Source organism: Aedes aegypti, chromosome 3 (genome assembly GCF_002204515.2).
Source record: "Aedes aegypti strain LVP_AGWG chromosome 3, AaegL5.0 Primary Assembly, whole genome shotgun sequence".
Classification (NCBI taxonomy): domain Eukaryota; kingdom Metazoa; phylum Arthropoda; class Insecta; order Diptera; family Culicidae; genus Aedes; species Aedes aegypti.
Window position 1 is genome coordinate 405,651,591 of NC_035109.1, and position 14,839 is coordinate 405,666,429.

The 14,839-nt window shown below is 40.3% G+C and overlaps 1 protein-coding gene across 1 annotated transcript; it reads left to right on the forward strand.

The window, feature by feature from the left end:
- The first annotated feature begins 11,376 nt into the window (after positions 1 to 11,376).
- On the forward strand, positions 11,377 to 13,468 carry LOC110679863 (alpha-amylase 4N-like). Its single transcript, XM_021855835.1, has 2 exons — positions 11,377 to 12,323; positions 12,594 to 13,468. Exons 1-2 carry the CDS (start codon positions 11,670 to 11,672, stop codon positions 13,443 to 13,445), a joined length of 1,506 nt encoding a protein of 501 aa, XP_021711527.1. The 5' UTR covers positions 11,377 to 11,669; the 3' UTR covers positions 13,446 to 13,468.
- The last annotated feature ends 1,371 nt before the right edge of the window (positions 13,469 to 14,839 follow it).

The following is a 14,839-nucleotide window of genomic DNA, read 5'->3' on the forward strand; positions in this document are numbered from 1 at the left end:
GTGATTTGTTTGATTTGTGTCCTCAGTACTGTTGGCTTTTGGCTGCCCCAAGTTCACCGAACCATCCGGAAGTGACAGGCAGCACATGAATTTAGAGAATCAATCCGGTGAGTTTGTTCCAGTATGATACTTTTTCTTTTGTGAGCCTTCCGGATCGTTTTTGTCCGCGTCGTTGAACTTCTGGTCGTTTCTTGAACGGAAAATTTCGGAGTTTGATAATTATGTTCAGATTGCGCATTATGTCCGGACGGGTGTTACGCAACTAACAATCGGTTGTGGATGCTTTTTAACCGTTCGATGACCCTGGAGGGATCAATTCTGCTTTTCGTAGAATTTTGAGCAGAAAAACCGACTGTGTTATTCTAGGGTGTTTAGTTCGAACGCGCTTCCTTTCGTTTTTGGATTATCTAAATATACAAGAGTTTTTTTTTTACGCGTATCGTTATTTTATACAATCCGATTACCCTGGAGGGATCGGTTTTGCTTTTTACTGGTTATTGAGCAAAAAATATTACAGTCGAATTTCGTTCGTTGCACTACGTTTAATTGCACTTCGTTTTAATTGGGCTCCCGTTAAGTGGGCTATAGCCCACCTAAAACGAAGGCAAATGTCACTTTCTGACATAAACCGTAATTTGTTAATGTTGGTAGCGCTGAATTTCTATTGCAATCGGTTATTTGACAGCTCAAAACTTAGCCCGATTAGTGAAAGTTTTTCACTAGGTGGGCCACGGGTTTAGTGCAACGAACGAAAGTTGACTGTACTGCACAATCGACAAGCATTTCGCGAAATACTTCTTCTTCTTCTTTCTGGCGTTACGTCCCAACTGGGACAGAGCCTGCTTCTCAGCTTAGTGTTCTTATGAGCACTTCCACATTTATTAACTGAGAGCTTACTGTGCCAATGACCATTTTTGCATGCGTATATCGTGTGGCAGGTACGAAGATATTCTATGCCCTGGGAATCGAGAAAATTTCCTTTACGAAAAGATCCTCGACCAGCGGGATTCGAACCCACGACCCTCAGCATGGTCATGCTGAATAGCTGCGCGTTTACCGCTACGGCTATCTGGGCCCCTTCGCGAAATACTATTTATACTATAAATAAACTATTGTTTTCTCTTTTGATTGCCGGCATTCAAAAGATTAAATTGAAAACACTTAAACAACGAATGTTAATGTCTATCGCCAGCTTTCCAGGCGAATCCTGACAACATACCTTCCCCAACCTCCAACTCCGTAGCACATATGAGGGTGTCGCTGAGTCGGTGGCCTCTCATTAAGTAAGTGCTACATCAACATTTCCTTCCACTATCCCAAGTTACGGTAAAGATGGGCGTGGCCGGGAATTGTGATATTCATGCTTTTAGTATTCTTGTTTATGATTTGAACAAGGTATACTCCCCTGCCTTGTTCCTGAAAGTAGTCAGGATGAGATTATTAAAAAGAAACATGATCTACGAATCTACGAAGTATACCGTAACTACGCTAACGCTATCAGCGCACATCATGTTGAATTATAAGGCCTCCGTTAAAAACAATCAGATTCTTTATTTCTTATCTTATCTTAGCTGTTCAACTGATTGCTTATTTCTATCAATGGGTTTGGACCAAATTAATGAAAGAATTATTGCTATTTTCCAACTCGAAGATATGCAGAACAATCATTCAGGTAGCAAATAAACGTTAAAAATCCTACTTGATAATTTGTTTTTAGAGCTAGTTAAGCTAAGGGGCTGGCTCTGTTCCAGTAGGGACGTAACATCAGGAAAATGAAGAACAATAAGAAGATTGAGTGTAGCGATAGCATTAAAATTCAACATGTTGAGCGCTAACAAGGTGAAAACTCATTATACTACTTAAAACCAAGATGGCCGTCAAATGTTTTCACTCAAAATGATACTCCAATTTTTCACCTGACTCGAATAATACTCCAACGATTGATAACTTGTATCATTGTTGTACAAAAAAATGATGTTTGTATTGATTGCACTTGCCATATATGTCAAAATCGTAGACCATGATTTAGAAAATCGTTCATTTCATAGGGTAAATACCACTGCTCACCTAGTTTCTGCAGCCTACCTCAGCATTCCGATGGTGATCTCAGAATTCAAAAAGAGCAGTGCGCTAATGGTGAAAAAACGATTTTTTTTAACAAAATTCAAGAAAGTGGCCAAATTCCAAATGGCCGCCAATTTTTTTTTCAACTTCAAATGAAAGCTTTATCCTTTTTCTATACGATACCACTAAATTTGCAATGTGTTCCAAGAGAAATATGAAACATATCACGTGAAGAAATATCCAAGATTTATAAAAAAATTGACATTTTCGCAAACTGTTTAGCTACCTTGCGTACGAGGGGTCCACCAATTTGAGAAAAAGGACCACCCTTAAGTTTTATCGAAAACTAACGATCAGTGACATAAAATTGGTATTCTAACTATGGGTTCCGATGGCGGCCTGGTTTCAGCGAGAATTGCTCAATGTAAACTAGTTTAGAACACGCCATTTACTTTTATCTTTTGCTGGGAGTGAAAGGATGGTATTTTTGATCATAAATGGATAAATCACTAAAGTTACCTAATGTCAGAGAATAGTGGAATATAATTAAAAAAAATATATAAAAGCTACACCTTTAGTAGTAAACGAACAGCTTTTCTTATGAGTTTTTGAAAAAACTATTTAGCTTTTCAACCAAAGGTGGTAAATGACTGGACAATGCGTACCATTGGTACTTCGCGTACCTGCAGGTATAAAAATGATCCCATTTGTGGTCCTTAGCCTCTTGTCCAGTAACTCCTATCCCTACCTCCCCGTGGTGCCGCCTGGGGTACGAGTAACCGTGGGGAAGATCGGGTAACCAACCCTGGTGGGACCTTGGTCGTATGCTGACAGGGAAGGGAGGCTCCTCTCTTCTGAGGGTGTAGCTTATCAGAGCGTCTGTTCTCCATGTTAGGAGCGGCTGATCATCATCCTAGTACCAGCGTAGGACTCTAAACAGTGCTGTGCACGATGATCCTCCGGCGGGACAGGGGGTTGGTGCAGGCCTTACAAGCCAGCCGTAAAAATCATCAGTACAGGAAGCATACAATGTAAATTCGGACCGGAACAATCGGCATAGACCCAGGTATCGAAAACGGACTAACGATTGGAAACTCGGATCATGGAACTGCAAATCTCTCATTTTCTTGGGAAGTACCCGCATTCTTTCCGAATTATTGAGGGTCCGCAAGTTCGACATCGTAGCGCTGCAGGAGGTTTGCTGGAAAGGGTCGACGGTACATACGTATAGGGATGGTTATACCATCTACCAGAGCTGCGGTAACAGACATGAGCTGGGCACAGCTTTTATCGTGATGGGCGAAACGCAGAGGCGCGTGATTGGGTGGTGGCCAATCGACAACAGAATGTGCAAGTTGAGGATCAAAGGCCGTTTCTTCAATATCAGCATAACCAACGTGCCCTCACCTAGCAAGTGACGATGACGATAAGGACGCTTTCTACGCGCAGCTGGAACGTGAATACGACGGCTGCCCAAGCCATGATGTCAAAATCGTTATCGGAGATCTCAACGCTCAGGTTGGCCAGGAGGAGGAATTTAGACCGATTATAGGGAAGTTCAGCGCTCAGCAGCTTACGAACGAAAACGGCCTTAGACTGATTGATTTCGCCGCCTCCAAAAACATGGCCATACGTAGTACCTACTTCCAGCACAGCCTTCCATATCGGTACACCTGGAGATCACCCCAACAAACTGCATCGCAAATCGACCACATTTTGATTGATGGAAGACACTTCTCGGACATTATCGACGTCAGAACTTTTCGCGGCGCAAACATCGATTCGGACCACTACTTAGTGACGGTTCAAGTGCGCCAACGACTCTCCGTTGTGAACAACATTCGGTACCGATGCCCGCCACGGTACAATCTGGAACCACTCAAGCTACCCGAAGTCGCAACTGAATACGCGCAAAGCCTTGAAGCAGCGTTGCCGGAAGAGGGAGAGCTCACCGAAGCCCCTCTTGAGGACTGCTGGAGTAGTCTCAAAGCAGCCATTAACAACGCAGCGGAAGGTGCCGTTGGGTTCGTGGAAGCAAATCGACGGAACGGTTGGTTCGACGAGGAGTGTCAGACGGTTTTGGACGAGAAGAATGCAGCGCGGGCGATGATGCTGCAGCAAGGCACCCGTCAAAACGTGGAACGATACAAACAGAAGCAAAGACAGCAAACCCATCTATTCCGGGATAAAAAGCGCCGCCTGGAAGAGTTGGAATGCGAAGAGATGGAGCAGCTGTATCGTTCTCAAGTAACACGTAAGTTCTACAAGAAACTAAATGCATCCCGCAAAGGCTTTGTGCCGCGAGCCGAAATGTGCCGGGATAAGGATGGAGGTATCTTGACGGACGAACGTGAGGTGATTGAAAGGTGGAAGCAGCACTACGATGAACACCTAAACGGCGCAGAGGAGGAAGATCAAGACAGCAGAAGGAATGGCTTCATCAGTACGGCGGATGAGGGAGACGTGCCAAATCTCACAATAGGTGAAGTTAAGGATGCTATCAAACAGCTCAAGAACAACAAAGCAGCTGGAAAGGATGGTATTGGAGCGGAACTTATTAAAATGGGCCCGGACAGATGGGCCACTTGTCTGCACCGATTGATAGCCAGGATCTGGGATACAGAATAGCTACCGGAGGAGTGGAAGGAGGGAATAATATACCCAATATACAAAAAGGGTGACAAGTTAGAATGTGAGAACTATCGAGCGATCACCAATCTTAATGCAGCCTATAAAGTGCTTTCCCAGATTATCTTCCGCCGTCTATCGCCACTGGCAAGCAGATTTGTGGGAAGTTATCAAGCCGGTTTTGTGGACGGGCGATCGACGACAGACCAAATCTTTATGTTGCGGCAGATCCTCCAAAAGTGTCGCGAATATCAAGTCCCTACGCACCACCTATTCATCGATTTCAAAGCGGCCTATGATACCATCGACCGCGAAGAGCTATGGAAGATTATGGACGAGAATGGTTTTCCCGGGAAACTGACTAGACTGATCAAAGCAACGATGGATAGTTGTTCAGTTTTTTTTTTAATTCTGCGTAGTAAATTCCTTGTGACGCTCGTCATTATATTGCTCTTATATGATATGAACTACACGATCCGACATGAAATATATGTTACGATATAAACTACAGTTGACTCTCCATAATATATTCAAGGGACCATCGACTTATAGAATTATCAAATAATAGAATATACCGACACAAAATCGAAGGAACAAATTTCTGTATTTCCAATATTTTTATTATCATTTTTGCAAGAAAGCAATATTATTCTGTTGATATTTCTTTACAAACTATTATTTGAAAACATTTTTCGAAGTGCTCGAAAAATCACGTTATTTTTACTGACAATAGTTTTTATCATTTTCATGTAATTACAACTTGTAAGTATTTATTCACCTTCAAACAAAAATTAGATCACGTTTCCCCAAAACATAAAAAAAAATAAAATAGATATCGAGTTATGGAGAGAAATTCACATCTCACGTAACATCAACTTGTGGAGATATCGAGTTACAGAAATATCGACTTATGGAGAGCACAATGTATGGAAATTTGAAGGAACTGGAAAATCCGTCTAGTTATAGAGTATATCGGGTTATAGAATATCGAGTTGTGGAGAGTCGATTGTATATAATATAAAATGAGCTCTATGATATGATATGAACTATATTGTAGTCACTTCTAAAATTCCAACAAGAGTTCAGATACAGATAACGTCATGAAGTTGCAAAAAAAAAATACTTCTAGTTTTCTTTAGAAGTTGTTGCAGTATATGTGCACTTTAGTTTTTAATTGGATCCGGAGGAATATTATGACTTTATACCAGTATTTCCTTCTGGATTTCCTCCAAAAAGTTATCTGGATCTCAAGTCGTAGTTCACATCGGAGGTATTCAAAGGATTAAGTCCAGTAACCTTAAATGATTTGTATGATGGATTCAACAGTTTTTTTCCGAGAGCTTATCCGATGGAATACAAACCCATGCCCTTCTGTCCTCATCCTCTCGAAATATCTCCAGAGACTCCCTCAGATATTTCTCCAGGAAATCCTTCGAAGATTCCTCCAAGTATTTTACCAGAAAATAATCCAAGCTATTCTTTACCTTAAGCTCTACAATGATTTCCTCTGGGGTTCCCTAGGACTTTTGCCAGAGATTCTTTCAGGAAGAACTTTTGTTCGCCATGCATGGAATATCTTCCTCCAGGGAGTTGACATGGAATGTTTACAAGGATTCCTACAAGAAAAAATATGTATAAGGATTTCTTTAGAGATTTTGCAAAGGTTTCCAGCAAAGGTTTTATTTATTAGATTTTGCAAAGGTTTTTTATTGGGATTCCTAAAGGAATTTTTCCAAGGATTCCTCCAGGATTCGTTTCAGGAATACTTCGAAATTTCTCCAGGGATTTTTTAAGTCATTTCTTCTGGTATTCCTCTATAAAATTTTCCACAGACTTTTGCAAGGATTCCTCCAGGAAAGTGTCTACGAGGATTCTTGCACAGATATCTTCAAGGCATCCTCCAGGAATTCCTCTTGGAGTAACACTTAAAACAATTTCTTCAAAGATTACTAAAGATGTTTCTCTAGTGATATCTTCAGAATTTCTTCCGAGGATTCCTCCACCGATACATACAAAGATATCCCCAAGCAGTTCTCTCGAGATTCGTTCAGAAATTATTCCGGGATTCCTCCAGGGATGATTCTTCGAGAAAATTCTACAAGGATTCCACAAGGAATTTCTGCAGGTGTTCTAAAACTCACGAAGTCCTCAAGGAAATTCCATGAAACGCCTGAAGAATTTCTCAAGATAATCTTCCAGGGATTCCCCAAGAATTTCTCCAGGGATTCGTACTGGGTCTTCAATAATACTCCAAGGATTCCCCCAAGAGTTCTTCTTGAAATTTATCTAAAGATTCTCCCATTAATTCCTGCTTGAATATTATGAGAACTTATGCTAAAAATTTCTCCATGGATTTCATTAAAAAAAATCTCTACATATCCTACAGTAAAATCTCCATAATTTTTTTTTGAAAATCTATTCATAGATTTCTTTAGATTTTTCTCCTTAGATTTTTCGAGAATTTTTCCATTTAAATATTCCTATAAGGATTCTTCCAGGGATTTATCCAACAAAAATCTACAAAGGTTTCTCCAGCAAAAAATCTACAGGGGTTTTTCCAGGGATTTCTCTAGCGATTCCACCAGCAAAATTTCTACATCGATTCTTCCTGGGATACCTCCAAGGATTCATCAGTGATTCCTCCAAAGATGTCTCCAAGAGTCCTTCATGAATGCCTACACTGCCCATAACTGCTTAACAGTCACATTCGACATTTTTGACAAATTGGAGTTAATACCATGGAGAGTCATCAAATGATAAATACTTTCGATCAACTTACTGAAATCTGTGGGATTGTTCTAGAAAATTTGAAAAAAATACCAAGTTGTTTTGTCACATTGGTAATTATAACCGCATAACAGTAACATTGAGATTATAAATGAGCCTCGTAATGTAACAGCAATGAAATTTATACCAGAATTATTTTCTGACTATTCACCTAGTATGCGATATGAGTTGTACAAAATATCAGCCTCAAATAAGCACTCTTGAGTTCCTGGTAATTTTTAGGAATTTTAGTTTCCTCCCATACTGCCATGAAATGTACACTTGGTATTCCATTTACTCAATGCCTACTTTTGTCGAATGTTACAAATATGCAGTTATGGGCAGTACATGAGTCTATCCAAAGACTCCTCCAGAGATTTCTCTATGCAAATCTTTATAGGAATTCCTGCAGAGATTTCTCCAGTTTTTTCTTCAGGAATTTCTCCAAGGATCGCTTCAGAAAAATCTCTACATGGTTTGCTGTAGATATCGTTTCAGGAATGAACTGGTAGAGATTTGACTGTATATATAAATAAAATATGAGTTTCGTCTAAGCAGCCTTCATTATAAATAGAACGTTGAAAAAAATAAAGACTGCGTAACTGAAAAGCATATATGATTTTTCGGGGATTTTTGTAAGGAATTCCTCCAGAGCTTTCCTCGAGAATCTCTTCTTGGGCTCTTGCAAGAATTTCTCCAGCGATCCCTATAGGAACTCATTAAATAATTTCTTGTAAAATCCCCAATTGAATGGTAGAATCTCTGGAATAATTCGTTATAGAATTCCTGGCGCGATCCCTGGAGGAAATCTTAGGAATAAATTCTAGAAGAATCTTGAGAGGACTACCAGCGGAATGTCTGGAGAATTCACTGTGGAAATATTTTAAGTAATCCTTAGAGAAACCTCTGACATTCTGCAAAAATCTCTGTAGAGATCTTCTTGGAGGAATCCTTAGGGGAATCTCTTATTTTTATTAGAGGAATGTCAGGAGAAATCGCTTGAAGAATCTTTGGAAGAATCGCTGGAGAAGTGCTTGAAGTAATCTATGCAATAATTCCTGGAAAAGTTCCCTGAGGATGGATTAATTCCCGGAGAAATCTATCAGGAGTGAATTCTTCAGAGTTTTTGCAATTCCATCACAGGTCTTTTTTTATTGAATTCTTCTACGATCTAATTTAAAAACTGTTTTCGGTATTTCTCAAGTTATTATTTTTGGATTTGACGGAATAACAGTCTGATTTTTTTTTTCTAAAGGATAATTTTGAATTTTCTCAAGAGGATTTTTTTAAAACACTTCAGAGTACTTTTTGATAATGCGTCCCAATGAAGCTATTTCTGGAATTCCTCCAGCTGTTCTTTCTAGTATTAGTCCATAAGATATTTCCAACATTCGTTCGAGTTAATGTATGAATTCCTCCACGGTCATTTATTCAATTGTTCCAGAAATCTACTGAAGGTCTTATCGAAGTTCTACATGAGTCTTATTTGAGTCTTCTAATACTTTGTTATGGAATTCTACGAGAAATTTGAATTTTTGGGATTTTTTCATTGGTGTTTGCGAAATCGCTTAATTTTTTTTTTACAAATATTCTTTCATGATAATCTGACGTAGTTTTTCTGAGTTCTTCCTGGCAATAATGTTTTAATACAAAACCTTTATGCAAATTCTTGTACGCAAGATTTGTTGAAATTTCTGCAGATGCTGATTCTAAAGAAATGTCCAGAAGTTAACGGAGAAGAATGTTTTATGTTGTCGTTACTATCCTGTTAATTATTTTTACTTACGCAAAACTAATTGATTCTGAATCAAATCAACTACTTCAGCACTAAATTTTACGTTAAATCAAATTCACACACTCAATATTTACATGAGTCAATGGGCCCTTCAATATCAACCCATGGAGGTTTCACTGTACTATAAACTTTTATTTATCTCAAAAATAATATTGATAACTATCACTATCCGAACACATTCACATCTTTATACTTCAAGCCATGCTCGCAAATCTACTTACTCTAACTTGCGAAGAATAGTGTAGGTGATAATCACAACTCCGGCAGAGGATTACGTTCAAATTAAAGTTTATGGCGTGCACTTTTTTAAGTAGGGGTAAAAAAATGTAGGAAGTTTCTTATGAAGTGTGCTCAAGAGTTCCTTTCGGAATTTTATCTCTTATTTCTTCTAGGGATACGCCCCAGAATTTTTTTTCAGGGACATCCTTATAAATTATCTCCTAGGAGAGACACCCCTAGTACTCCTCAAGGCGTAAGTTATATTTATTTATTTATCCAATGATTTTAAAAATTTCTCCTTAAATTACTGTTTAGGTCATTTTGGAGTTTCTAACGAATTTCTTTCAGCAATTTGTTTATTTGTTTTCATTTAAAATTAGCCACGTGGTGGTCGAGTTCTAAACCAAATTGTTTCTTTTGTGGAAGTCCTCATCCTCCTGAGCAACTTTGCCGAAGACAGCATCCTTCTATGTGTTCGCAATCTCGAGTTATCGCATAAATAGCCCCTACCGGAAGTTCGTATCGACGCTAGCGCCACGCAGCGGTCGAGTTCTGCACTAAATTGTATCTCATGTGGAAGTCCTTATCCTCCTGAGCAACTTTGCCGAAAACAGCATCCTTCTATGTGCTCGCAATCTCGAGTTATCGCATAATTAGCTCCTACCGGAAGTTTATATAGACGCTAACGCCACGCGGTGGTCGAGTTCTAAGCTAAATTGTATCTTATGTGGAAGTCCTTATCCTCCTGAACAACTATGCCGAAGACTGCATCTTTCTATGTGCTCGCAATCTCGAGTTATCGCTTAATTAGCCCATACCGGAAGTTCATATCGACGCTAGCGCCACGCGGTGGTCGAGTTCTGAACTAAATTGTATCTTATGTGGAAGTCCATATTCTCCTGAGCAACTTTGCCGAAGACAGCATCCTTCTATGTGCTCGCAATCTCGAGTTATCGCATAATTAGCCCATACCGGAAGTTCATATCGACGCTAGCGCCACGCGGTGGTCAAGTTCTGAACTAAATTGTATCCCATGTGGAAGTTCTTGGTCCCCGAAGCAAGTTTGCTGAAGACAGTACATTCCTATATGGCCTGCATCTTATACAATTTGGTGATGACTGCAGATTTCTGGACTGAGTGTACTGAAATTCCACGTGGCCAACATGGTCCCCTTCGTAGCCGATTCCCGGTGGCCACTGGATCCGGAACCGGTATTCCAGGTAGTGCTCAGAATCTTGAGGAGTATATCTTTCGAATGCGGCATAAATTTCATTATTCGGTTGATATTTCGCTGATTTATAGGGGTATACATTTCTGGGTCATAATGACCCCAGTATCTTATTAAGTTGTTTTTTTGTGGCGCCATCTTAGAATCACCTTAAGAAAAAATTTTTTTGGTCTTGCGCTTCGTTTCCACAAAATATTAAAAGTCAGGGAATTTCAGAAAGATCCGTTTGATAACAACAGAGATATTGCAAGTTGAAATTCGATTTTGGGTCATTATGACCCCAGTATCTAACTAAGGTTAAAAAGATATAGTACATATAAACAAAGTGTCCGCTTTATAAAATGAACAGTTTTTAAATAACCCCAGAGCGTTAGTACAGGTGTTAGTTTCGATTGATGTCTTGGGGGTTGGAGCGTTAGATTGTTGTTGATCTTGGAAAGTTCTATCACATTACGTACATTTTTCATGACTTCTGATGAAAATGTCTAAAAAATCTGAGAAAAGCTTCTTAGTCGTCGACTAAAAGCGACTAAGCAAGACGATAGAGCTGGGTGTCCAGGAAGGATAACTCCCGCTAGCTTTTGCTAACGGGTTCAACAAACAATCGAAGGCACGGGTCCAAATAAGGATATAAAAGGAATCAATAGGTACAAAAAGTAGCTCTGAACAGTACTTGTTTTTGTAGCACTGAAATGTACTGTTTTATTGCTCTACTACCTAATATAGGACCACTGCTCGGCTATTCGTCATCTGAATCAATTGGTGTAAACCCTTATCGCGACCTACCTGCAAAGAGAATCATATGGACGGCATGCGACGCCATTCGAACATGAGAGGAAACTTTCACGCTCGCCTCTGATCAAACGGAAGCGGAACACGATCTCGCCATTACCATCACCTTGAACTACACGTTCGCACATCGACTGGCTAATTGCTTCCATTCATAACTCGACGAATGGCATTTGCACGATGCTTGGACTACCGTTCGGAGTATTACTGACTGTACTTCCACCCTTTTTGGTGGCTCAGTTCAACCCATATTTTCCGAAAGACAGTAGCGGAGTGATAGTGAATCTACTCGAGTGGACATTCGAAGACGTCGCGTCTGAATGCGTCCTCTACTTGGCCCCGAATGGGATCAACGCAGTTCAAGTGTCCCCGATCAACGAAGTCCGTATCATGCCAAATCGGTCCTGGCGAGAACGTTACGAACCTGTTTCCTATAGGATATCCAGCAGATCGGGTAACGAGTCCCAGTTCCAATCAATGGTCCAGACATGCAATAAGGCTGGAGTTCGCGTGTTCGTTGAGGTCGTGCTGAACAATATGGCGGGTGGAAGTGGATCGATTAAGGGTACGGGAGGCGCGGTGGCGAATCCGAGTAAGCGGGAATATCCGGACGTGCCGTTCAGCGATGCGGATTTCAATGAAGCTTGTACAGTTCTGGATGGAAGCGATCCCCACGAGGTGCGCAATTGTCAAGTGGATGATTTGCCCGATCTGAATCAAGGTTTGGCAAGAGTTAGGCAGAGAATGATCGATTTCATGAACAAGATGATCCGGATGGGGGTGGCAGGATTTTACGTCCATTCTGCGAAGAATATTTGGCCCCATGATCTGGGTGTGAGTGCAAATGGAACAAAATCTACACTCAGCGAAATCAAAATAGCACCTTCTTGTTTATCGCTATTTGGCAACTATTAAAATTGTCTTTTTAATGTCCATCGTGACGACAGCAAAACCAGGTATGAAATTTGTTTAGGAATCAGCATTCACGCGAGTCTTAGAACTACAAGAATTTACTTAGCCCTAGGCAGAATTGGAAGAACAGGGTCGTGCTATTTTGATTTCGCTGAGTTTAGTAGATCAGACTAACATTTTCAAATATTTCAGGCAATTTATATGAAATTGGAGAATCTTAGTTCATCGTCTATTCCCGGAGTCCCTGCAGGTAGCCGCCCGTGCATTTACCACGACATTGCAGATTTTGGAGAGGGAGGTTCCCGGAAAAACGAATACACCTTGATGGGTTTTGCAACGGAATATCGATTCGCATACGAATTGGCGGATGTGATGTTCAAACGAAAGCCGTTCCACTACATGGTCAACCTTGGAACACGGCTGGGTTACATACCCAGGGAGCGATCGGTAGTATTCCTGGACACACCTTCCCTGCAAAGACTACCAGATGTGGCTGATGTACCGCTGATCGTAACCTCCAAACATCCACGAATCTATAAGATAGCCACAGTTTTCATGATGGCCCACCGGTACGGAACTCCGCGGATCATGAGCTCTTTCCGGTTCTCGGATATCGACGAAGGACCCCCGAGCGATGGACGAGGGAAGATCTCCAAGATTATTCTGAACGATCAGGATCAGTGCACCGGTGGATGGATTTGCGAGCACCGGTGGAAGGTCGTTCAAAGGATGTTGAAGTTTCGGAAGGAAGTGTCCGGTCAGCCGGTGATCAATTGGGTTGACAACGGTCAGAACCAGGTAGCGTTTTGCAGGGGAAAAGTTGGATTCGTTGCGATCAATGCGGAGATTTCGTTGGCTTTGAAGGCTAATCTTTTTACTTGCTTGAAGGCTGGCACTTATTGTGACATTATAAGTGGAGCGTTGAAGGGCAAAGCTTGTACGGGATTGACAGTAAAGGTAGGTGGGGATGGCAGGGCCGACATTTATATATCAAGTGCAGTCGAAGAACCATTCATAGTTCTGTTGGCAAGTGAAAAAATATAAAAGTAATTTGTAATATACAGAAAGTACGATAATTTGATTGGTTATCACAATGCCAAAGCTCGAAAACTACACCTCATCAGTCTTCAAAATATCCTTTGCATTGCGTTTCTTTGATTAATAAAATTGAGAGTAGGAAAATGCACACTTCTCTTTTCCCAATCCAACATTTCTTTGATTTGCTAATATCATTTCGTGAAAATACTGCATCAATAATCTAAAAAAATATTGCTGTTTGAGTTTGAAAAGCAAATATCAAATGCGGTAACACCAAACGCAGTAAGAATTTTCACAAGGAAGGCGATGTCAAAGATTGATTTTCTTTTCTAGGTAGGCGGCGAAATTGATCATGGTTGCTAAGTGTCCTTTGATAACATTGTGTTACCGCCAGGGCCGTATTTTCGGGGGGTCCAAGGGGGCCATGGCCCCCGGGCCCTTACATTCTAGGGGCTCCACAAAATGCGAATAATTTGATCAAGAAGCACTATTAAAAGCACGAATGCACCTGTTTGGTGTAAAGTGTCGTTAATAAAACAAACAAACAAACACTATTAAAAGCGATGAATGGTGCCAACTTTTGAAATCACTTAAAAAGATGTGAAAATTTAAAGTTTCTAGTTTTTAATTAGAGTGTAATCCTTTGGCTTGCAATCTAAATAATGTTTAGGCTTGTCTGTAGTGTGCAGTATATTTGCCCTCAGGTCCGGATTTGGGGGGATGCCCAGGGGGCAAATGCCCCAGGCCCCCTGATGAAGGGGACCCCCGAGAAGTGGATTAAGTGAAATACTATCAATGAATTATTTTTTACGTTTACGGTTTTAAATTTAAATTCAAATCCGATACGATTTCTAACAGAGATATTATGACATCAGATTATGTTTTTTTTTAATTGTTTAAATATTTTATTTTTTTTAAATCTATCTTCGACTGAAATCTCGGCATCTGAGTGTTGATTTAGCTGAGCTGAGCTGAAAGCTGAGATTTAAAGTCACTCCGACTTGTAAGGAGAGTCATTTCGTAAAGCGTCATATCTCGAGGTTGAGAACTTTCTTCATAAAAGTATTTGGAAACTATTGGTTGTGCTTAATGATGAAGAATGTGTCAATAAGAAAAAAAAAGAAGAAGTATGGAGCCACATAGCCCTCTACCCATCATATAACTAAATACTACAGGGTAATAAAAGTCATTGATGAAACTTCCTCTAAGTAAAAGGGATACTCGTGGATACTAATGACACTATCGACATTTACAACTACTAATGATGTATTATGAATCCTACTAGGTTTCATCTGCCACCACCTGCTACCCGAATGAATACACGGACTCCAAAAATGACTGATTTTTACACTTAAATGGTTATAACTACTTTTCCTTAATCTTTAGAAACCTAGTGTCTT

What these genes read in the sequence shown, in the direction of transcription:
- LOC110679863 (XM_021855835.1), top strand. Translation starts at nt 11,670, where the DNA reads ATGCTTGGACTACCGTTCGGAGTATTACTGACTGTACTTCCACCCTTT. An exon ending in TTTGGCCCCATGATCTGGGT is followed by an intron (nt 12,324 to 12,593) that starts GTGAGTGCAAAT and finishes CAAATATTTCAG; the next exon opens with GCAATTTATATGAAATTGGA.